Here is a 24760-nt window from a genome sequence, read left to right as displayed (position 1 = left end):
TTTTATAGTTAGCCACTAGTTAGAAGAGGTTTTAATTCCTTTAACCATTTTTGGTGACCTACAGGGACATGTAAATCAGAACACTGTAAAACCTCCAACCCTAACCCAGTGTTATGCTCTTTTTTTAACCAGATAATTAATTATCAGAGGTTTAGACTTTCCAGGAGATAACTTCATAATCAGTGGGTTAGAATTTCTGAGAGGTCCTGACACGCACCTTTCAGGATACACATGCCTATTCTCCAACTATCCAGAGACTGGAAGTTTGAGGCCAACATTTGTCTGCATTATACTCCGTTATCTAGAAAAGGAATTTGCTCCGTACTTTCTCAGTGTTGCTGTTTGGTCATCTGCTACAAATTACACAAGAAGAGCTTTGCCTAACTTCACAACGATCTGTAATGAATCTATTCCACTTGGTATTTGTGTCATACAATGGTTAATAGGAAATAATTGGTATATAGTTGCACATTACCACTTAGCAAAGCTATACCTGTAAGCTAATACATGAGGCAACATGTAATTGAATTTTAAGATTTCAGCCATTTATTTTCAATAATTCAACAATCAAATATGTATGTAATCCAGTACCTTGAGCATGGAGTGATATGAGACATAAGTTTGTGCTTTTGATCCCTCGTGTAGGAAGTTCTGATTGTCAGTCATACTATCAAACAGAGGTGTTAACTTTGAGGTCAGACTATCCAATGATATAGAGATAATGGGAACTGCAGATGCTGGAGAATCCAAGATGACAAAGTGTGGGGCTGGGGCTCTCTGAAGGGTCTAGGCCCGAAACGTCAGCTCTTGTGCTCCTGAGATGCTGCTTGGCCTGCTGTGTTCATCCAGCTACACACTTTGTCATCTCATATCCAATGATATATCCTGATTTATGTTAAGACTGATTTTATTCAGTGTATAGTCATAGCATCACCAAGTATTACTGTATCTTGGTGATGTGAAAACATGTAAGCAATCAGGCTGTTACAGACATTTATGTAGGACCATTGTCTATCAGGCACTTACCATGTTGTATATTTTACTAATATTTACAAAATGAATTCTTCCTTCATATATCAAACTTGGTTACTCATTAAAGATATCATAATGCAATTCTTAAATGCAGATTTGAAATGTGCAGAAAGCATTAGAGTCTAGTGACAATAATAGCCCATGTTGTAGTGTCATGTCTAGCTATTCATCCAGTTTGTCTTATAACATGTAGTTGTCATTTTAACTTTGTCTTAAGAAAATGCCATATTTTTAAACATCCCCAAGCCATTAAAGGTCCTCACTCATAATAAATTCTCTTGTCTGTTCGATTGGTTGAAATTAAAATTCACAGGTATTGTGTAATATGACATTTTATTGAATGTTCTTAATTTCTAACACTTCAAGATGTTTTTCTTTCTCTTCTGCAAACATTCACAGATAATTGAAACAACTTGAAATGCAGTTTGGTGATTTTGTAATCTCATATATTTACTCGTACATTTTGTTGTATTTTCTGTAAATTCATGTCAAAATTAAAAACAAACATTTTGGGAATTTGGTATATTTGAATAAAATAAATTTTAAAAAGTTCCTTTTCCAGCTGGTTTTCAGCTGAAATTTCCCCAGCAAAATCCTGGGCCTGAATTTTCATGGAAAATTCGTCACTTGGCGGAAAACAAAGTCAAACCCCTATTTGTCAGATGTTATTTTTGCCAGAGCAAAAGGGTCAGGATGTGATTTACACATATGGGAAACACAAATCCAGCATTATTATTTCAATTCAGTGCTGAGTTCAAAGAAGCCCCATTTTCACTGTAGAGGAATTCATAGCACAGAATCTGTGACTAACGATTATTAAGAATAGATGTGAATATGTGTAAAAAGTGGAAAGGGTCTTTGAAATTGATAATTTGTCAATTTATTTAAATCCTCTGCCGCATAAAACTTGGGGGGATAAAAAGCCTGCAGTGACTCTAAGTTAAGAAAAATTGACTCTTTCAATATCAATGTCAATTTGTTGACAAAAGGCTGTGGGTTATCATTATAATATTAGTACAGCTTGATGACCTCTATCACCTGTTGTTATCACAATATGGAGCATGAAGGTTCACATTTTGACTGACAGCTCTATGTGGTCGTACAGGCATTCACTGCCTTTGATGTGGGGCTATAACTATAAATGTTACTACAAGGGATTGAGTACTTGAAGAGATTTAAATGTATTGGATGGTGTCTTAGCAATGACTATTGACAATTTTAATACAGTGAAGTCTCTATAGATACTTAATGCATTATTTATTTAATTTCAGCATAGTTTCTGAGCTCTGCCAATGATGGATGAGTGACTTGACATGGATATTCTAAGGATAAACAATGAAAGGTTGTGGGTGAGGAGACATGTGTTGGCACTCAATTAACATAGGGATTATAAGGGATATTACGGCTCTGTAGAGAGGCACTGGGTGCCTTTGAGGGAGTAAGGGTCATGGGGTGTGCTTGAGGTGGCATAAATTAGTTTGATGGGGCACAGGGTGTGTGTAACTGATGAGAGATAGAGAGCCTTATTGATTTTAATAAATCTTGAGCAGCAACAAGTCAGATTATTTAAAGAACCTGCTTCAGCGCTAAGCAGGCCTGTGACTTCCATCACATTGTTTGAAGGGGTGGGAAGACCCAACTCCAGTACACAAGTTCCCTCCCTGAGCAAGCTTCTGGCAGTGCAGTGTAATTTCTCCCAAGTTACATTCACAAAGTCAGGAAGATTCTGAACTTAGTGCACCCAACTCAGGATGAAAATATGAGCTTGGTCTTGTTTCAGGAATGTGAATTATAAAATGACTTAATTACTGGCAGGTCAGTCTAACATTGATTGAGAACAAGTACTTTATAAAATAAAAATATAATGACCAAGTGGCCTGTGAGAAACTAAATGAGAGCTGTTGATCAAATAATAAACAAAAGATAATAAAAACAAAAGACTCAGTCACTGTAATGACTACCATGACAATTGATTTGCCTGTGACATATTCTCACTTGGTAGCTGCAGACTGACGAATATTAAAGTCGATCTTATGTAAATCACCTTCTGTGCTTTTGTACTATGTTATACAAAAGGTCTGGCTTGCACTCGAGCTGACCAATCCAAAAATATCTATCAGATCCTATTATAATCGTCACTGTACATCCCAAATTTCACACAGCAAGGGTGTGAGTTTCTGATCCTTGGTTTTCCATGACATCAGTACCTCTGAATGGTTGTGGTTAAGGGTTCTAAGTTGAGTAAGGCGACCCAACAACCGAGCAAAGCGCTGTGGACTTTCTGGATGATGGATCTTGGAGTACTTGTATAAAATCTCCAAAAGAGGCTCCTGCAACTTTTCTACATGTATTTTATCCTTTATATAGGGTCGATCTGCAGAACAAAAAGAAATGTGAACAATGAAATATAGCATAATTGAATAACAAATACTAAAGTATGTGGAGTTGATTTTCATCTTTCAGTTAAAATGTTAAGTCTTGCCTGTATACAGCATAGAAAAGAAAATTAGGTAGGAAATTTTTCTTGCATTTAAGTAAGTGGAAGTGATTAGTGGTGTGTAAACCTGCTCTCTACATTTTAGCTAGGTAATGCTGACCAACCATTCAGTAAGTACAAAAATCTAACCCTTGTAGTAACACTATTCCAAGTTAAGAGAACCATGAATGCTGAAAATTCCAAAGAGCAGATAAAGCAAAATCCAATTTTTAGTGGATTGTCATGTGTGCCCTCTCTTTCCTATCATTAGTAAAACCAAAGCCGTTCAAAATTGTAACTGCTATTAACCCGATTGTCCATATCTTCCTGCTTCATCTGAAGCAGTTATTGAATGCATACCTGTGCCAACAGTCTTGCTTTTCGCTTTTAAATCATATATAAATGCAACTGGCTTACCATGATTCTTGGCTGTTTCATTCTTACTGGTTCCTGCTGGCAAACTATACAGCCAGACAAGTCTACTTCTATTCATTCAAGCTATAAATAATTTGATTTTTAATACTAAGAACTACTTAATTGTATTAATTGAATTGTTTAATTTAAATTATTGAATAATTTGTAGTGAAATCAATAACTGACATGTTGTTAGATTGTAGAAAGTATGGCATGTGCCAACACTCTAATCACTTGATAAAATAATTACAGTTGCAAATTTTGGTAATTTCCTTTATTAAAATACCCACAGATTATTTTGACTAAAGTTCATTTCATAGCTAAGGTACATTTTAGGTAAGATAGCACTTTAAAGGCTTGTGTCTTAGCCACACACTGAATTTGATATGAGAGAAATTAAATATGAAATCGTTAGTTCACGTGCGTTATTTTATTCATTCAAGTAAAGGAAGGTGGAATGAAATCTTTTCATGTCCACAATTAAGCTTTATTGTCTTCTTGATTAGTCACTTTACAACCCTCTAGTTACAACAGCTAGGGGGTCCTGTCCAAGTTAATTATTTCTCTTCATATTTCCCCTTTGCAACCTAGCCTATCAATGGTATCAACCTCCATCCTGGTTACTCGGTGTAAGGGCTACTTCCAATCCCATTAATGGCCACTGCTATAAGTCCACTTCTGGGACTAGAGTTTCCAGCTATTTGATTAGTCACCTGCTCTTAGAAGCAGAATTCCTTCTCTTGTAGGGTCAGAAGGCCCATAGTGAGCTAACTAATGGCCCAACAGCCACACCCTGCCTGAAATTCTGCCCAGCATTGATTTCAATGACCTATGATTACTTCTACACTTTTAAAACACATGTTTTAATAATCCTTTTTGTTACAAACCATTTTCACTATTTAATTACTCCTACTTTCCATCATAACACAGACCTACTCTTTTGTTCTATTCTCACCTTCTCCCATTCCATCCTTCAGTTGCCAGTCCCTGCTTTTGTACTTGTTTAAATACTATTAGGTCTCCAGCTTTTACATAACTGATGAAATATTATCAACCTGAAATGCTAACTCTCTATAGGTTCTGATTTGAACTCAGGGCAAGTGGATTGATTTTGAATAAGGTAAGATCTCACCATAGGTTCCTTTTTCAAAAGATGCTTTTCATGCAATTTCAGTTTTCTTTTTCTCTCAAGCTCACTGTGATGTAAAGCAAAACTCTCCATGAAGAGCAATAACATTATAACTTAGCTTAGCTTCAGAATCTGCACCATACCTTACTCTTGCATTTCCAAAATGTTTTCACTCTTGAGGACATTTATCAATTGCTATCAAATTGTCAAATGGTCTGGGGCTATACACACAAGAAACAGCAAAGAGTATGTTGCAAGATACTTCACCATTAAAGGTGCTATATAAATATGTTATTGTTGTAAATGATAGAAACATCACTGAATTTTCATTATTTTTATTTTACTTTTTTAGCAATTTGGCTTGGAATTGGGAACTGTGAGCTAAAGATGATTTTTGGAATGTGGATGACAGTTTATGTTAAAAGAAAACAGACCAAACAAGCTTTTGTTTATTCATGAGGATAGGTTTGGATGTTAATTGCAAGTTGGTTACTGATTAAAATGTTCTGCAGATGCTTCATCACTAAGGAGGAATATTACATTAAACAGATAGCAGAAGTTGGGTATTAACAAGGTTAGTGCCTGGGATTTGGTTCTAGCAAGTGTGGGAGAGAACGTATACTCAAACAGATGGCAGATGTTGAATTCAATTGGGATTCCATGGGGTACATGATTAGTCTGGAGTTAGAATTGGCTTTTGAATGGTGGTTTCACTGAGAAAGTGCCTTGATCGTTGATGGTACAGCATGAAGATTTGAAAGGTCCCTGCCTAACCTCTCATAAGCAGCTTTTGGAAGTTTAGAGAATAGAAAAATAAGTTTAAGTATTACTGCCTTTATCTGAGTGAACTGAAAAGGGCACTGAATTGAGACTTTCAGAGAATCAGCCAAGAAACAAACTATTGACTATGCCTGTGAAACAGCAAGTCATGAAAGTCACTGAAGTAATCTGGTCAGTTGTGTTAAATGCCTTTATTTATCCCTTAACTGTGTTGGTTTGTATTTTATGTGAATAGGGTTGAAAACAAAAATTTTTGGGTTTGTGGCTTAGACCCATCAATTGCTTTATTGTCTAATTTTGCTCTTGTATGTTACTATATTATTAATAAATTTCTAAGTCTTATATTTAACATACAGATCAATGTCTGGAATTTATTATTCAGAGTGTGAGATTGGTTATTCAAAAGTCTGGTTAAGAACCGTCAGGGTCAATTTTGAAGTATTTGAAGATTTTCATTTTGCCATGTTATAAATAGTGGTAGAAAAACTGATTTGGTTCAGTTGGCTGTTTCCATGTTGTAACATAGACTATGGACTAAATTTAATAAGAAATAAACTTTTCTAGTAAAATTTCATATGTATATCAGAATATTTATTGAAAATTCTGCCCATCATGCTTGCAGATCCCTTTAAACAACACATCAGTTCCCAGACCATTTCAGCTTTCCTCCCTGGAGCCAATCTCAAACAATATATGTATATGATTGGGTCAGATTCACTAACTAAATTAAATTAATGCCATAATTTATGATTTTGTTTTACCTGAAAAAAGAATTGTGGTTGCAGAAAGTAAGGCATATTCAGTATCTGTCACATTCAGTTCTCCCATACTTCTGTAGAAGTCAAACATTGGTGTTATAAATTCTTCAGCTGTACCTGGTCATACAAAGGAGTAAAATTAAACTTTCCAGATTCACTTTTTAATGAAATAGACCACAAAATGTATGTTATCTGAATTATGATGCATATGTGTAAACATTTTAGTGATAGATAAAAATATCAATCAGTAAAAAGGTAAACAGTGACATTTGAAGAACTAATTTACTGACATAAATTGGACCTTTATTCCTTTCTCATGAAATAGTAGCCCAATGATGAAAAAATTATGGTGTACAGTCTCATCTAGAATTTACAGCATTTCAAAATTGCTTTTAATCTGCGTACACCTGAATTGAATTTGTATCGTGGGGTTTTCTGTAGAAAGCAATAAAGGCTTGAATCCTTAAAGATATAACTAATCAGCATCACTTCTACATTTCCTTGGGAAAATACATTAATTTAATTATAAACTGTGATGGGGTAACATGTTTGTTTTTATTTTGCTATATAACACCTTGTGAAAACCAACATCTCATTCAACAGTGAATGCTGCAATGTAGTCCTCAACCCCTTGATCTAACTATCGATCTGTAAAATGGCAGGCACTTTACTGTGTACACGCTGCTTATAATTGATGGCTATGAAAGCAGTCTTGCAGTAGTAATCCAATGTAGAATCATTGAACCCCTACAGTGTGGAAACGGGCCATACAGCCCAACAAGTCCACACCACCCCACCAAATATCATCCCACCCAGACCCATTCCCCTACCTCTACATTTCCCATGTCTAACCCACCTAACGTAAACATCCCTGGACACTACAGGCAATTTAGCATGGCCAATCCACCTACTGTGCACATCTTTGGACTGTGGGAGGAAATCAGAGCACCCGGAGGAAACCCAATCAGATACAAGGAGAATGTGCAAACTCCACACAGTCGGCCGCACCCGGGTCCCTGGTGCTGTGAGGCAGCAGTGCTAACCACTGAGCCACTGTGACAATGGAACTCTCCGGCCTAGGTCAGCAGAATAACATTGCTAGCATTTTTTTAACATTTCAAATTTTCATCAAGTATTTAAACACCACTGTTTTTTTTGTCATTGGACTCCTATTTCATGAGAACAGAATAGGACTTTAATTTTTGTCAGTAAATGGGCTGGTCAAGCATCACTGTTTAGGTTACCTTTTTACTGTTTACTGTTTAATTTTCTTTTAAATGCCTTGACAGTTTCACAGCTCCCTTTGACAGGCGTTTTTGACAGTTCCTCTCAAAAGTTCCTGTTGCAGTTCCACTTGACAGTTTCTCTTGGCAGGTCCTCGATACATTTGACAGTTTCTTTTGATAGGTCCTCTGACAGCTGCTTTTGATACTTCTTTGGAAATGATTTTGACAGATCTGTTGGCAATTCCATTCAGCTTGGCAGTTAATTGGTTTAAGCATTTTTACACCATGTTTAATAAATCCAAAGAGCATTTGACATTTCCTAAAGCATACATTGACATCCTCCAAAATGTCCCAAAATCATATCCAAAGACATGATTTACCTAAATGTTTTCACAAATTTTAGACCTGCCTCTATCATGATAAAGCTGAACATTTTGTGTTTCGGATATCCAGGTCACCTAAATCATGTGGGGGTGCAGTCAGCTATTCATTTCTATTGGCAAATTTGTCTGCAAATTATACACGTGCAAAACATAAACTGACACCATTCCCATCTCTGTGAAAATGGTGGGGGACATGTTCAGAGTTGAGATTTCCAAATTTTGGTCACATTTATAGTTTCTGATGTATGAGTGGTTTTCATTATGGCAAAAGTCCAGGCTTTTACTTCTAATTTGCATTCCTCCTTTGCATTCATATAATCTATTTTCAGCTCTTCTGTCACCTGTCTTGACTTCACAGTTTCCATTTTAGGTGATATTCAATATTTACTGTAAGCCCGCAGACTTACACAGAATATATTATTAACAATATTTCCTCATTTTCCATATGAACTCTATTACATTCTTCCACTTGTTCTGTCTTCTTCACATCTATTTAAATCATACAACTTTCCGTACCATTGCTTCCAACATGTTTTTTTATTTTCTCAGCCAAGGGTTATTGCCACAAGGGCCATTATAGTGACCAGTCTATTTTGCACTTCCACTTTCACCTGTTAAACTCTTTTACAAATCAACAATAGGATTGCTCTTGACTTCGATAACTACCTCACCATACTCTACATTCAATGGAGCTCACAATTCCACTACCTCCAGCATGTTGCCGCAACTAAACCTTTCCCTATACGACCTGCATTCTGAAGAGTCTTTTCCCTCTGTGACATTCTGAAACACTCAACAATGAACCTCAAAATAACTTCCCTCTCACAGCACCTTTCGTAGTATAGGAGTGCAATGCCTTGTGTTTTATCTCTTCCCTTCTAACCATCCAAGGCCCAAACAATTCCCTTCAAGTGAAATAATGATTTAATTGTATTTTGACTTTAGACTTGTTATATTTACTGATTACAATACAAATGCTCTCTACTGGGGGGGACAAATGTAAGTTATATAGAACATAGATGTTGTGCCAACCTGTGAACTAATCTAAGCCCCTCCCCCTACACGATCCCATTAGTATCCATATGCTTATCCAAGGAGTTGAGTGACTACTTTGCAGAACACTGCTCCTGCTTTAGTTGGAGCTAACTACTAAACAAATTAGGTAGTCGCTTAGGCCAGCAGAATTTGGGAGGGGAGCAAAAACAAAGATACCCATTTTTTCTTGACAATCAGCCAACAAACCACAAAGCTGCTGGAGATCTTTCTTGTTTTCAGCACCAGTCATTTTCTTTTAAAAAATATTGTCAGTTGAACTGACTGTAGTCATTTCCTATATTCATCAACTAAGTTACATTTAGAAGAGAGGTGTTTTCTCTAATCACAGATTCTGTCTCTCTAAGATTTGCTGCTGTACCTCTAATCAAGGATTCTGTACCTGAAAGCTGTTCCCAGGAGACTTTCAGCTTGTCCTCTCCTAATCCAAGCTGCCCCACTGTCTGTTCCTCTGGTCCACTTATTTCCAAGTGAAGTTTAATAACCTCCTTCATGAACATTCCTTGTTCTCTACCATTAAAATGGTGGTCAGAGGTTCCACCTGTTATGTAGATTAAGTTTAGAATCATTCTGGAGGAAATTATAGTCCTTCCTGAAAAACACACTCCTGTGCTTTCATTACTAAAGGATCTTTACATTTCTCTATGTGTTTATATCCATTGTTTGTTACTGCAATGTTGGAAGAGTTTTGCCTGTGACACCTAATACTGTTGCACCAGATGTGGCTTAATTGTACCAGTAATCAATATCTATATGGGTAGCTAAACTAAACATGACCAGCTGGAATGGTAGTCCTGATAGTTAGTTAGAACCTTTAATTGGAAAAAATCCAAAGATAGATTTTCTAGATTCCAAGTGATGAGGCTGTAACTATTTCTTTAGCAGTCTGTTTCATTGTGGGATTCTCCTTCAGAAGAAAGATTATAGATGTTGTCTACATGGACTTCAGCAAGGTGTTTGACAAGGTTCTGCATGGTAGTTTGGTTAGCAAGGTTAAATCACCTGAAACACAGAGGAAGCTAACCAAATGGATACAAAATTAGCTTGAAGATACGAGACAGAGAGTGGCGGTGGAAGGTTGTGTTTTTGGCCTAGAGGCTTGTGACCAAAGGTATGCCACAAAGATAGGAGCTGAGCCCATTGCTTTTCATCATTTTTATAGTTGATTTGGATGTGTATATAGGAGGAATGTTTAGTAAGTTTACAGATGACACCAAAATTGGTGGTGTAGTGGACAGTGAAGAAGGTTGTCTCAGTGTACAATGAGACTTGATCAAATGGGCCAATGAGCTGAGGAGTGGCAGATGAAGTTTAATTTAGATAATTTTGGTAAGGCAACTTGGGGCAAGACTACAGTTAATGGTAGGGCTATTAGGAATGTTGATAAATGCAGAGGCCTGGAAGTATAGGGTTATAATTCCTTGGAAGCAGAGTGACAGGTAGATGGGTTGTTGGAGAAGGCATTTGGCAGGCTTGCTTTTATTGGTCAGTGAATTGAGTATAGTGGTTGGGAGGTCATGTTGTAGATGTACAAAACATTAGTTAGCCCACTTTTGGAATACCGTATTTAGTTCCGTTCTCCCTGTTACAAGCAGGATTTTGTTAAACTTGAAAGGGTTGAGCAAATATTTACACGGATGTTGCTAGGATTAAAGGATTTGAGTTATAGGAAGAGGCTGAATAGGCTGGGGTTACTTTCCCAGGAGCGTCGGCGGCTGAGGAGTGACCTTAAAGAGGGTTATTAATTCATGATGGCCATGGATAGGGTGAATAGCCAAGGTCATTTTCCCACGGTAGTGGAGCCCAAAACTAAGTGGGGGAAGTTTAAAAGAAACCTACAGGGCATCCTTTTCACGTAGAGGGTAGTGCATGTATGGAATGAGCTTCCACAGGAGGTAGTGGAGGTGGGTACAATTACAACATTTAAAATGCGTCTGGATGGATATGAATTGGGAAGGTTTAGATGAATATGGACCAAATGCTGGCAAAGTGGACTAGATCAGTTTAGAATATCTGATTAGCATGGATGAGTTTGACTGAAGCATCCATTTGTGCTGTATAACTCTATGACTTTATGACTTTATTTTGGAAACAAATGGAGTTTATCGTTTGTTTGTCTCGCTGGTCATTCAGTCCATTTAGACGACCTTTTATCCAGTTCATAAGAAGAACAATAATATTAGGATACTCCTCAATTTAGTTTTAGTAAATAGAGTGGGACTGGTGAAAGGCATGTCGATGGGAGTGTATTCTAGTGGTAGTGACCATAATTCAACCAGATTTAGTGTAGTGTATAGAAAAAAAAGACAAGGATATGTTTCTTTGCCTTGCATTATCTCATCATTCTCTGGATTATATTCCAAAACATCTTTTACTGCTCATCTAATCAATCCATTTTTCATCTGATATCTATCAGCAAGTACTTGCAAGCTGTAGCTTCCTTTCTCACTAACCATTGTAGGCACAAACTTTGAATCGCCCTTAGTCATGATCTAAATCATTGATATATAATGCAAAAATCAAAAAAGATCTGCTGGGCACTGAAGATCATACAGAAAACATAGTCTCCCAGTTACAGAAACACCTCTTTGAATACAGTAATTTGTTTCCAACCACTGAGTCAATATTAGATTTAACATACCATTTTGTTGTGAATTCAATGGGTTTTTACTTTTCTAAATAGTTTGACATGGGCACTTTAGTCAGGAGCCTTGCAAAAATGCATATAGATTACACAATCTCATTGATTCTCCTAACCACCGCTGCAGTAATCACTCCTACTCTTCATGCTATCAAAAAAATCACTATGCAAAAGTCAAAGTTGTTGAGTGCAATGAGTTTAGAGAAGGACCAAAGATTATGTGCAGATGAGGTATCAATGATTATATAACAGCCATCTGAATGAAATATGAAGGGATAAAGCTAAAGAAATGAGTCAGCAAAGAAAATGACATACTTAAAAGGAATAAAATGAAGGCAGAGGTTATGATCTGATGTTGTTTACTTTACATTGAGTAACAAAGACTGTAGTATGCCAACGAATAAAAATGACGCAATGTTCCTTGAATCCCATTGCTGTGAATATTCACAATTCTTATTTGTGGCAAATGTACAATCTTTAAAGTATTGAGAATATTAAATTTGTACTTATCATTCCCAAATAACATATATATCCTCGTCCTACACCACGTCATCTTGCATTTGAAAGAGGAAGTATATTATGTGGTCAGAGATAATGGGAACTACAGATGCTGGAGAATCCAAGATAACAAAGTGCGGAGCTGGATGAAAACAGCAGGCCAAGCAGCATCTTAGTAGTACCGTGGCTGCCTTCACCCCAATTACTGCAACATGATAACTGTACAGGAAGATGGTACCTAATGCACAATTTGGAACAATAATTGAAATTTCATCCAGATGGGACTGCTCCATTGTAACGGTTGGAACATGTTCTTCAAAACGCTGGTTATGACAGCACCCAGAGAATGTGGAATAGTGATCAGTGTCTGCAAAACAAAGAAAAGAATCATTGGAAATCTGTCTTTCCAAATCAGGTATAGCCCAAAGTCATTCGACAAAATATTATCCACAACTATATTCTCCAGTACACATTTTGTGCTTTAGTAAAAGCAAAGCAGTTCAGAAGAGGAACAAAATGAATTGATTAATGTAAAATATTAAAATTACGAATCAAACCCAAAGAAAACATCAAGTCACAAATTCTATATTATATATAGAGATCGTTGCTGCTCTTTAAAATAAGAAGGTGATGAGAATTGTCTGAAAAGTAAACAATATGGATTGAATGTTATGATTCTTGTTTAAGCCTAAATTAAACTGAATTTTTTGGAGGATGTATCACTGGGAGGCCTAGTGAGTTCTCTTGCCCTATCTTACCAAATTCACTTCATTAACTATCTACCCCCAACTCTTTTACGTTTCTTGAGTCTGACTACTGTCCAATGTCACCACAAGCTATTCCTAGAACGACTTGCCACTCAGCAAATATTCCAGAATTCACTAATCGGAAACCCAGTGTTCACCTGGAGAAGAGCTGTCAGTCCAGAGATTACTTGCACGTTTGCTCATATTTGTTCTGGACATGGCAGACAAGAAGAAATCAGTGCCCTACTTTGTAGCAGGATGCTGGGGATCCTGCCAGACAGAGTGGTTTTGACACAGAGCTTCCTCCTCCACCAGGACCAGCAATGGAGGTCTCAGGACCAAACCATACCAGTTTGATCCGAGGTTGCCACCTGGGATAAAGCAATCACAGACAGCTGGAGGAAAGCCCAGCACAGTTGGAAGAAGATCATTGTCCTTCTCTTCTCCACAAATGTAAGTGCCATCATTTTCTCTCCAATACCTCACACTCATTCTGTCTCTGTTACTGTACAAACCTCCTACCAACGCTCATCCTCTACCACTCTCACTGCCTACAACATTTTCACTTACTAACTGTCACCCATCCCCCAACCCTGACACCACTAATGCTGTTTACCCTCTGTGCTGCCTACCCACTCGCTTAGGCCACCTCCCCACCTACATCAATGGTAATTAACAGCTATACCACACGCTTCTGTCATCTATAATACATACCCTCTCTCATCCTAGGAGGAAGACAGTCTGTGATAGAGCAAAAAGACACAAGATAGATGATGTGCTGCACAACATTTGGTTTCTCACTCCTTGTGAGGAAAGGACCCTGATTCTGATCATCTTGAGCAGCTGACTGACCACTTCCAAGCCCATGGACTGGTATCAGAGGCTGTTCTTGACATTCTGTGCTGAGACCCCTGAACAAATCCCTTGAGTTGACTAAAGACTACTGACAAATGTAACAAGGTTCCTGGTATTTTGTCTGTGCTGAACAGCAAGGCACAGCAGCTTTAATATGAACCTTTTTTTATCTCTGGCTGAGAGGACAAAGCGTTAAAAAGACAAGGATGGGATGCTTTGAGCATTGGAACGACCATGTTTTATTTTCCTGTATTTGTGATTGTGGACTGAGATTGAAAGGGACTGTTTTAAAACCAAGTTTTGTGGAAAAGATTAATACATGTTTTAATAACAAGTTTCCTGATACTTATTGTAAGTGTTGTTTATTCAAGCTATAGGGTATGTTGCAATATACAAGCTGTAGCCAAGGGGTATGTACAAATGGAGATCTGGGTGGCAACAATTATCTGATTGTTCTGAGGAATTATGACCTGCTGTTGATGACAGAGGCCTTTTGCCTGCCAACAACAATGCGAATCACCCCCAAAGTAGCCGAACAGGATTGATTTGAAATGGCTGCATTTGGGTGTAGTGTTAATAAATAATAAATGAAGGAAATGTCAGGTTTTCGACTGCATTTAATTCAAAGAACTGGAAATGTCAAAGGATTTCCTGCATGTGGGCAGAGTTGCTCCTTGCGGCCTTAAAGGAACTTGCAAAGACAAGGTTGGGATAGTTAAAAAAATTACCTGTAGATGGAATTGATTTATTTTTGGAGAATGGTTTAGCAGGAGTGAAAGTTATAGTTTCACTATATAATCACGGAACTTCTAGTTGAGGCCAAAGAGGTGGAACATTTGTAGGAACAATTTCTGGTTATTTTTCCATCATGCGTAGTGACCAACACTGTGATAAAAGATGTCTGTTAGCAGAGACAATGGTAATGCAACAAGCAGATGTTAGAAACTCTCTTTAAAAATGAGGATAATTCAAAAATGGTATTTGTTAATTGAGGTTCAGGAAGCAGACCCAGAGTTAAATTACTTAGCAAAGACAGCTCACCCTGAATCTGTGACTGAAGCAGTTCCTAAGTATTATTTTCATAAAAATAGTTTTGACAAGGAAGTGGCCCGTCGAGGAAGGATGAAGGATTGTACCTCCCAGAATTTGTAAGGAATAATTGTTTATGAAGTTCCTTTTGTAAGGCATTAAGAAAACACAGGCTTTGATAAATGAACCAGAGATAGTAAGAATTGCCAATACTGGAGTCAGAAATAATACACTGGGGAGCTGGAGGAACACAACAGGCCAGGCAGCATCAGAGGAACAGGAAAGCTGATGTTTCAGATCAGGACCCTTCTCAGAGATGGAGGAGGAGTAGGGGGCTCTGAAATAATGAGAGAGAGGAGGGGTGGGGCTGGGGAAGTTAGTAGGGTGGTGATAGTGAATGTGGGTAGGTGATGGTTGGAGGAGCGGATAGGTGGGAGAGGGGCTTCGATAAATGGGTATTTTACATGGCCAAGAATTAAAGAAGACGTAGTGTAGTTCTGTCAACTATGTCACATATAACAAGTCGTCAGATAGTCTCAACATGTAATCAAACCATCTCCTTTGATATCCATACCAGTTTTTGAAGAACCATTTAGCTGAGTTTTAGTAGATTGTGTTGGACCATCCTGACAATCATGGATGTGAAAACTAAATTCTGGAAGCAAGTTCTTTCAGGACAATTACATTTAGGATAGCGGTGGTAAAGTTAACTCAGTCTTTTACTGGTTGTGGACCACCATTTGAGATATTTTCCAATCAGTGTTGTAACTTCATGTTGAATGTTTGCCAGGAGATCATTAGTAGTTTAGGTATAAAGCAATTGCAGTTAGTTGCTTTGGAAAGAAGCTATTAGACTCTAAAAGAACATTATTAAGGCACACTGTCAGAAATACGCACAGGATTAGGACAAAAGATTGGACTTTATTCCTATTTGCTACCACAAATTTCCAAATGAATCCATTGGGTTTAGTCTATTTGAATTGTTTTATGATCAGAACACTAGAGGGATACATTAAAATTCATAAGAATTCTTGAACCGCAAAGATGTTGGATTATGTGCCATGATTCTATAAAGGCTGACGGGACCGCATAGGATAGCACAAGAACATCTCATTCAGTGACTAGGATGAAGAATCGATAATGTTACCTTCACACAGTGAACCTCAAAGTAAAACTGAGTGGACCCTACAAAGTAGTTAAGAAGATTGGTAAAGTGAGTTATCTGATTAATACTCCTGTTCATTGGAAGGACAAGTTATGTTACAAAAACATAGTGAAAAAGTATTGTAGAAAGGAGGCTAAGGAAGAACAGGGATGTCAGCTGGTAAGAATAACAGAAGCTGGCAGAGATAATGAGAGTGAGATAGAAAAAGAAATAAACAGTTCTCAAAGTGAATCTCCTACAGTTCGATTAGATAACACAGAAATATTGCAACTGTTAGGCACTGTGTTCTCATATTCGGAGAAAGGACAACAGGAGGATCTTGGAAGACAACTGAGAAAGTATGAGGTGATCTGTAGAAATGCACCTGGATGTACTACATCAGTTAAAGATATTGTGGATGCGGCAGAGTCAGGACCAATTAAAAAAAAAATCCTGATTGTTTAAGCCCAGAAAAGCAATATCAGGGAAACATGGAAATTCAATACATACCGGAAAACGACCTGATTGTATTAATCAAAGTAGATGGCGGTCACCTGTAGTCCTATTTCATAAACTAGATGGATTGACTAAACTATAGATTACGGCAAGGTGAGTGCTGACACAAATACCTGATGTGGAGATATTGGTGTTGGACTGCAGTGGGAAAGGTCAGAACTCACGCGACACCAGGTTATAGTCCAACGTATTTATTTGAAAACACTAGCTTTTGGAGCCTCACTCCTTCTACAGGTGGTAGTGAGAGAGATAGTATCAGACATAGAATTTACAAGTAAAAGATTGAAGGGTCTCACCACTGATGAGGGTGTACTAAACAAACCTAAGATGCTGTTAAATCTTTAATCAGTTGAAAGTTTTTACTTGATTAATATAAATATAAATCCCCCAAATTCCATTCAAGTCACTGTCCTGAGAGAACTAAAGGTTTCATCAGTATAAAGAAGAGGTGGCATTTTAGGTCAGATAATGCGTGTTAGATGTGAGGCCTTGTTTAGAATCTGTTTTCGTTTGGAGTCAGACTGGTTTTATTTCTGAAGTAGGAATTTATAAAACACCACATTGACAGACTGACTGTCTAAAAATTGTGTGCTTTTTGAACAAAATAGACTGTATCTGCAAATACAAATTCACCCATAGATTCACATGTACATGCATGCATATATATATGTGTGTGTGTGTGTGTGTGTGTGTGTGTGTGTGAGTGAGGGAGTGAGAGGGGGAGAGAGAGAGAGGAAGTGTGTGTGTGCGTGTGTGAGAGAGAGAGCACATGTGTGTGTGGGAGTGTGTGTGTTTGTGGGAGATAGAGTGTGAGAGGGGTAGAGAGAGAGAGAAAGAATGTATGTCTGTGTATGAGGGAGAGAGTGAATTGACACCGCGCAACAATTGCCACACTTCAGTGGTCAAGGACATTCGGCCTCAGATCTACGAATTGACATCCTCCAATACAGACATCGGGATACACAACAACGCAGAGTCACCGAGCAGAAGCTGATAGCCAAGTTCGGTACACGTGAGGATGGCCTCAACCGGGATCTTTGATTCATTTTGCACTACAGGTGACACACAAACTATACACTCACATACATATACGCACACACTCACTGACACAAACACTTACACACTCACACATACACATGCGCGCTCTCTCCTTCTCCATCTCTCTTATACGCGCACGTGCACACACACACACACACACACACACGCACACACACACACACGCACACACACACAGACATACACACACAGACATACACACACTCTCTTGCTCCCACACACACACTCTCTCTCTTTCTCTCTCCCCCCCAACTACATACACACATGCGCGCACACGCACACTCTCACATGTATCCTCTCTCATACACATACTGTGACTCACACACACACACACACGCACACTCTCTCTCTCGCACATACACAATCAGTCACACACATATGCACACATGCATGTGTGCACACACACAGACACATTCCCTCCCACACAGAAACTCTATCTCTATCCCGCACACACTCTCACTCACACACACAAACACGCGCACACATATACACTCCTCTTTCTCTTGTCCAGTCACATGCACACATGCACATACACTCACTCTCTCTCCCTCACACATCCACACTTTCTCCTCCTTCTCTCTCTCTCTCTCTCTCACACACGCACACAGACACACAAGTACATGCTCACATTCTCTCTGTCTCTCTATCTCTCTCTCTGTCTCTTTCCCACCACACTCTCCTTCTCTCTGTCTCTCTCCCCACACCCACACATTCACAGTCTCTCCCTCATACACACATGCTCTGTCTCTCCCCATCACTCTCATACACATGCACACCACATACATTTGAATCTATGGGGTGAATTTGTTTTTGCAGATACAGTCTATTTTGTTCACAAAGCACAATTCATAGACAGTCAGTCAATGTGGTGTTTTATAAATTCCTACTTTAGAAATAAAACCAGTCTGAGTCCAAACCAAAACACAAACAGATTCTAAACAAGGCCTCACACCTAACATGCATTATCTGACCTAAAATATCACCTCTTCTTTATACTGATAAACCTTTCAGTTCTCTCAGGACAGTGACTTGAAAGGAATTCAGAGATTTGCATATACACATGAAGCAATTAAAACCTTTTAACAGATTAAATATTTAACAGCATCTTAGGTTTGTTTAATACATCCTCATCAGTGGTGTGACCCTTTGATCTTTTACACACAAATTCTGTGTCTGATGCTACCTCTCTCAGTAATACCTGAAGAAGGAGTGAAGCTCCAAAAGCTAGTGTTTTCAAATAAACCTGTTGAACTATAACCTGGTGTCATGTGATTCATGATACAAAGGCAGATTCTGAACCAATTCCATGTTCAGAAGACTGAATTAAAAGGGGTATCAGTGTCTCATTCTTTCCAAGATTGATCTGTTGACGGGGTATTGGCAAGTATCATTGAAATCAAGGGCTAAAGAAATGTCCCCTTTTATTACACAAATTAGTTTATGCCAATATCAAGTGATGCCATTTGGTTTAGAGAATGCCCAGCCACATCCCAGAGACTTATGAATCAAGTTCTGCCTGAGGTCTATAACTATGTCTTTATTTAGATGATGTTGTTTACAGTTACACTAGAAGACCATGTGGAAGACATGTTTTAGTGATTACCTTTGGCTGGCTTTGCAATGTAGCCAAAAAAGTGAATTCTGAAAAGCAAGAGGAACACACCTCGGACACATTGCAGACGAAGACAAGTGTTGCCAAGGACAGCGAGAAGTGAAAACCCCATTAGAATTCCCTCTTCCTAAAACTAAATTAAAAATCATGAGATTTTTAGAAATGTGTGGATTTTACCAGAGATTTGTAGTAATTTTGACATGATGGCTGAATCTTTAACTAATTTGTTAAAGAAACAAGAAAAGTGGAATGGGGGTCAGCAGAATGCCAGGCAGACTTTGAGAGGCTGAAAGAAATCCTAATAAATGAACCTGTGTTCGCTGCCAGTGATTTTTCTTGACCTTTCAAACTAATGTTTGATGTTAGAGACTCGGGGCAAGTGCTGTGTTGTTATAGGATGATGAGTTAACAATGGAAAGACAGTGAAGTACTTCCGAAAGAAAATTGTGCAGAAAAAGATATTGAGAGACTGATGGTTATTCAATACTTTGAAGTCTACGTCTGATGATAACAAGAGAACACTAATTTATATTGATCTTAATCCACTGGCCTTTTTATTTCTCCCATCAGTTGCTATAAACCATGGTTTTTAGAAAACATGGTTGTGAGAAAACCAGTTTCCTTGTGCCTCTTTCAAGCAAGTGAAAGTACATGAGGATGAGGATCAAGGAGCAGAAAGCACTGCCAAACAAAAAGAGTTACCCCAGCAAACCCTATGGACAGGGGCCATTGAATTGCCTTCCCAGTTTTTCCCTCCGCTCATAACACCAATGCTTGTTTCTGCCTGTCTGCATGAGTGACAAAGGGAGTTATATAGGGGTGTTAGAATTTAACTAGTAGTTTCATACGTTGATGGTTCATAATTGTTTATCAATAGCTAGAATCTATTTACTTGTAATAAGTAGTAATTATTGTTAAGTACAGAAACCTGCCAATGTTTTCTGTTAACCTAAGTCTAAAAGACAGATAAAGTTAGAGAATTTTGAATAATTGTAGAAAATCTTTAACTTTTGTGATGACTCCAGGAACAGGAGGGGCTTGATTTCCAGTTCACTACCCCCATGAGGCATAACAAAATTTCTGTGGATGCAGAATGAATTAAAACTATAACAGCAAAGTTTTCTGTACTTGCGAAAATATATTATCACTAAGCCAAGATCAGGAGGAGCGTAACCTGTGTTAGTGATGGAGCAGTCAATCTTTATGTGAATCACTTATTACTCACCTTGGATAAATTGGTGACTCATCTGTGTGAAGCGCTGGTTATACAATTGTGCAGACCGAAGGAACATTACTTCCACAGTAGAGCCTTTTAGCAATGCAATCTGATCTTCATGGCCTAATGTCTGGAATCCTTAAACAATACACATACTACTGAATTTCCAAAATGTAATATTCATCTTCTTATTTACTCTTTTTGGAATAAATCAGAAGTAGATAATCATCAACAAGGTAACAAAAATATCACGTTGAAAATGGTTTATATTATCCAATGTTTAATATTATTCAAATACATTTTTGTCTGTCAGAATCATTCTCATTTTTAGAACTAAATCAAATGCTTTCTTCTCAGCACATGCATTTGCTGGGTAAGGCAACGAATGCAAGGCAAAATTAAAATAGTAGGACCAGATTGTCCTATCTTATGGACCTGGGAAATGTTTAGTTTTGTATTTTTCTCCATTGAGTAAAGAGAAAATTGATTAAAAATTCTGAACACTTTACACTACATCAGAATTTTCTGGGGAGGTCAGGCACAAACAATATGTAAATGAAGAAATTGACCTCAGTGGGGCACCCTGCCTAATCTTTCTATACTTTTATGAGATGACTGATATAATTCAGGGGGCACCCAAAAGAATTAGCCAATAGCTCTTTGTGTGTCCCTTCTCAGAGCTGAGAACTAACAACAAGACCAAGAAAGCTATGATGTCATTTTTATAAGACCTCAGTGGTATTCACTGAGAAAATCTAAAACATTCTCTGATATAAAAGATTATTTTGAATTGTGGTCTTATAATAAAGGCATTTGCCTTTCTGCTTGTCAGTATTTACTTCTCTGTTACACACTCTGAAGTACGAATGTTTTCTCCCACCTGAACAAAGCAGCATTTTTAAATTTATTGTATACATCAACTAAGTGATTCTATTATAACAGAAGGAAGCACATGCTGAGAGTAGTAGTAAAAGATGTATATTTGACTGGACATCTCATAAGAAAGGTAGATGCATATCAGCTTGTTTCAGAATTTTATATTGTAGCTCCTAGTCAGAGACTTTTTAAGATGATGTAGATAGATATTAAACAGATTTGTTTATTTACTCTGCTTCCTGTTTTGCAACAAAAGCACAGAACTCGGAGATTTAATACTGTTGCATAAATTGTTGAAATTTGTACTGTGGGAACAAACGGCATGGCCTACAAATAATTGGTGTAGCACAGAAAATTTCAGCTCTTCTCACCTGGCAATCTTTTGGTAAACTCCACTAATACTTCAACATGCATTGTGGCATTCTCTGTCAGTCGGAGAAGATTCTCCACAGGATTTGAAAGTTCCAGCAACTGAATCAAAGATACAGTGATATCAGAAACCAAACGGAATGTCTTATTATAAAATGATATGAATTAATCATCATAATCCCAATAGAAAAACATAATGAGAATTAAATATTTTCCTACAATAATTCGCAGGAGCTGATGTGGTAGCTACCTGTGATACTAGACCTTCAAATTACAGAACATAGAAAGTGACTGCTATTCTATGCTAAGAGGAACTTGTCAGAAATGTGGAGCTCTTTCATTTCACAAAAAACAAGGAATAGTGTGGCAATCTGTGTAATATCACCATTCCTCTGAAAATCTGGCCCAACGATTGTAAAATGTATCAGTACTTAAGTCTATGAATCCATATATCAATCTAATGATTTAATAACTCTTGCAGATCTTGGTGTGGTGTAACCTTCTGGAGATATGGATTGTGTCCTTGACTTTTCTTTATTCACAGGCATGTTATTAGTACGTTCATTGTTGTCCTGGTATTCCATCACACCTGTATCATCTGGGGTTTTTTTTTTGCATTCACTGTACGCAGTTGGAATGTTGTTTCCCCTGACTGGCTTCTGTTTCTCCTCTGGATGTTATGGTGTTGCAAAAACTGGTTTCCCTGTACACTTTGGATATCTCTGCTGGTAACCATAATCCCATTGTGAGGAGTACAATTCTAACATTTTGTTCCACATGTAATTGAAATGGTACATAACTAGCATGCAAGTATGGAACTATCTTCATCCGCCCTTTTCATCATTGAAGTGCATTCTGCATATCAGAATTTGGAAAAGTCGTAAAATCATTTTCACGTGCCGTTTGAATATGATCTCTGAAGACAATGGCAGTCTATATTCAGAGTGAAGCTCTGAGGTGTGACACAAAAATATTGTTTCATTGTTCTTCAGGATAAATCATTCAATGATGTGAACCATTTGCTTAGTGAGACCATTTGATCTGGGCTAATGTGGTGAGGAGACCACATACTTCACAGCCCATTTGGCATGTATGTCCCTGAAATCTTTGCTTATTCACTGCAGTCTGTCAAAAATAATTTCTTCAAGTTCACTTAACAGATTGAATATATCATTCAATGTGTGTACCACAAATTTGTTTGGAGCGTTCATTATTTGTCTGATTCAAAATTTGGAGAGATAATTTGATGATTAAGATGAAATTGTCTCCATTCATGTTAAATAGATCAGTGATAATTATGGACCAAAAGACTGACAGAGTCTCATGAGGCTATAGAGGTTCTTTGCATCACTGTGGCTGGTGGTTCTGGCATGATTTGCACACCCTCGCTAATGTATCAGTGTCATCATTGATTCCTGGCCAATAGAATGTCTCACAAGCCCATTGTTTTGTTCATCTATGGCCTTATATCCTTGGTGTAGTCATGGCAAAGAGTTTCAGGCATAAATATTGTTTGGTTTTTAAGGTATCATTTCTGGAGATACTGAATTCACCACTTTAAGGCCAAAATTATCTAAGTGTCTGATATGACTGACCATGCCCAGCTACACTTCAATGAAAGTGTCCCATTATGCTTTCAGTTGTGGGTCATTAGCTGTACCTGATTGATTTTAGTTGCATTTATGCCGGCCAAAGTGCAATATGTCAATTTTGAGCAGATCTACTATCTCAATGTCCGTGCTGTCTATTTGTAGATCTAGTGGAAGGTTTGTATCTTGCTTCAGGATCAAACTGATCCATTGATTCCTGTGACTGTTGTTTCTTGGATATCAATTCTCAGCACTGAATTGTAAAATTGCTTCTTTTAGGTAGCTGATCTTCTAATATTTTCTGTATATTTTTCAGCTAAGCTTGAGGTATTGATTTCATGTAGCTGCTCATTACAACAGCTCAGAATTTTCACAGCACAGTTGATTGATTCTTCAAAAGTTTGATCCATGAAGTATGGTTGCATTCTTTGTTGAAAATATTTGAACCGGGATAGGAGATCTATAAACTTCCAATTAATGTTGTGAGTTTGAAATGCAACCTTCTGCTGTTCAGACACTGTTTATATACAAGAACATTGAGTCTATAATCCTATTCTTATGGGATACTCCTTATGTACTTCCAGCAGTGTTTCTGGTGGATTTTCAGCTCTACATTTTGTTTTGTGCGCTCTTTGTGCACTAACAGCACTTTAAGTAATTTTTCTGTTTTTGACTTAAAGCATTTTTTGAGATTGTTCATTTGATTTAGTACCGCTCCCAGTTGCAGCCCACTCTTTCCTTTGCTTGAATTCAGGCACAAACTGGGCTGACTCTTTAAATTTTACATAGTCTTAAATAGCACAGTTTTGAAACAGTTGACTGCCTGACTGTTTTGTTCAGATCAACATACTCAATTTGTGAAGAAATCCTTGTTATGTTGTGTTTTTAATTCTTTTTTTCTTCTGTTTTCTGATCTGTATGAAGTCCTAGTTGGTTGCTTTATGTTGTTTGCCATTTTTGTTGTTGGTGTTCAAGCCTGTGTTACCAACTTCTTTGTTCTGATTTGAAAGAGATAATCCCATGAACATTATACAGTCGTTGCTTGTGTTCTGTTCATGTAACACAAATGGGATATGTGGATTTCACTTGCATGGAGATCTCTAATAGGTTTATTTACAGCTAATTTAGTACATACAGTACAGAGCAATCTCTAGCCTGGTCCTTGCCTCTGATGCTATAATGCAAAATGACCATGACTTCTGCTCATTGATGATATTCAGATATTTGGTTTGTCTACAATGTTGAACTTCGTAAAAGGTCATCACTTTTAAAGCCATAACATTACATTGGGTATTGATCAAAAGGTAAATACTCAGATATTGATTTATTTCTTTTGAATGATGAAAAGTCTTGTTATGAGCC

General features: G+C 37.6%; 1 protein-coding gene across 2 annotated transcripts in view; it reads right to left on the bottom strand.

The window, feature by feature from the left end:
* Nucleotides 1-523: 523 nt before the first annotated feature.
* Nucleotides 524-24760, bottom strand: part of LOC125462991 (bile acid receptor-like) — a 302499-nt gene continuing 278262 nt past the window's right edge. For both annotated transcript variants that reach the window (XM_048553571.2, XM_048553572.2), the window contains 5 exons: nt 21812-21911; nt 20574-20702; nt 12629-12757; nt 6593-6706; nt 524-3406 (listed from right to left, as the gene is read on the bottom strand). In XM_048553571.2, the coding sequence (XP_048409528.1) occupies nt 3168-3406; nt 6593-6706; nt 12629-12757; nt 20574-20702; nt 21812-21911 (711 nt within the window). In that variant the 3' untranslated portion in view covers nt 524-3167. The remainder of the gene's footprint in view (nt 3407-6592; nt 6707-12628; nt 12758-20573; nt 20703-21811; nt 21912-24760) is intronic.

This window comes from Stegostoma tigrinum, chromosome 21 (assembly GCF_030684315.1).
Source record: "Stegostoma tigrinum isolate sSteTig4 chromosome 21, sSteTig4.hap1, whole genome shotgun sequence".
Lineage (NCBI taxonomy): Eukaryota > Metazoa > Chordata > Chondrichthyes > Orectolobiformes > Stegostomatidae > Stegostoma > Stegostoma tigrinum.
This window is presented reverse-complemented; position numbering and strand designations above follow the sequence as displayed.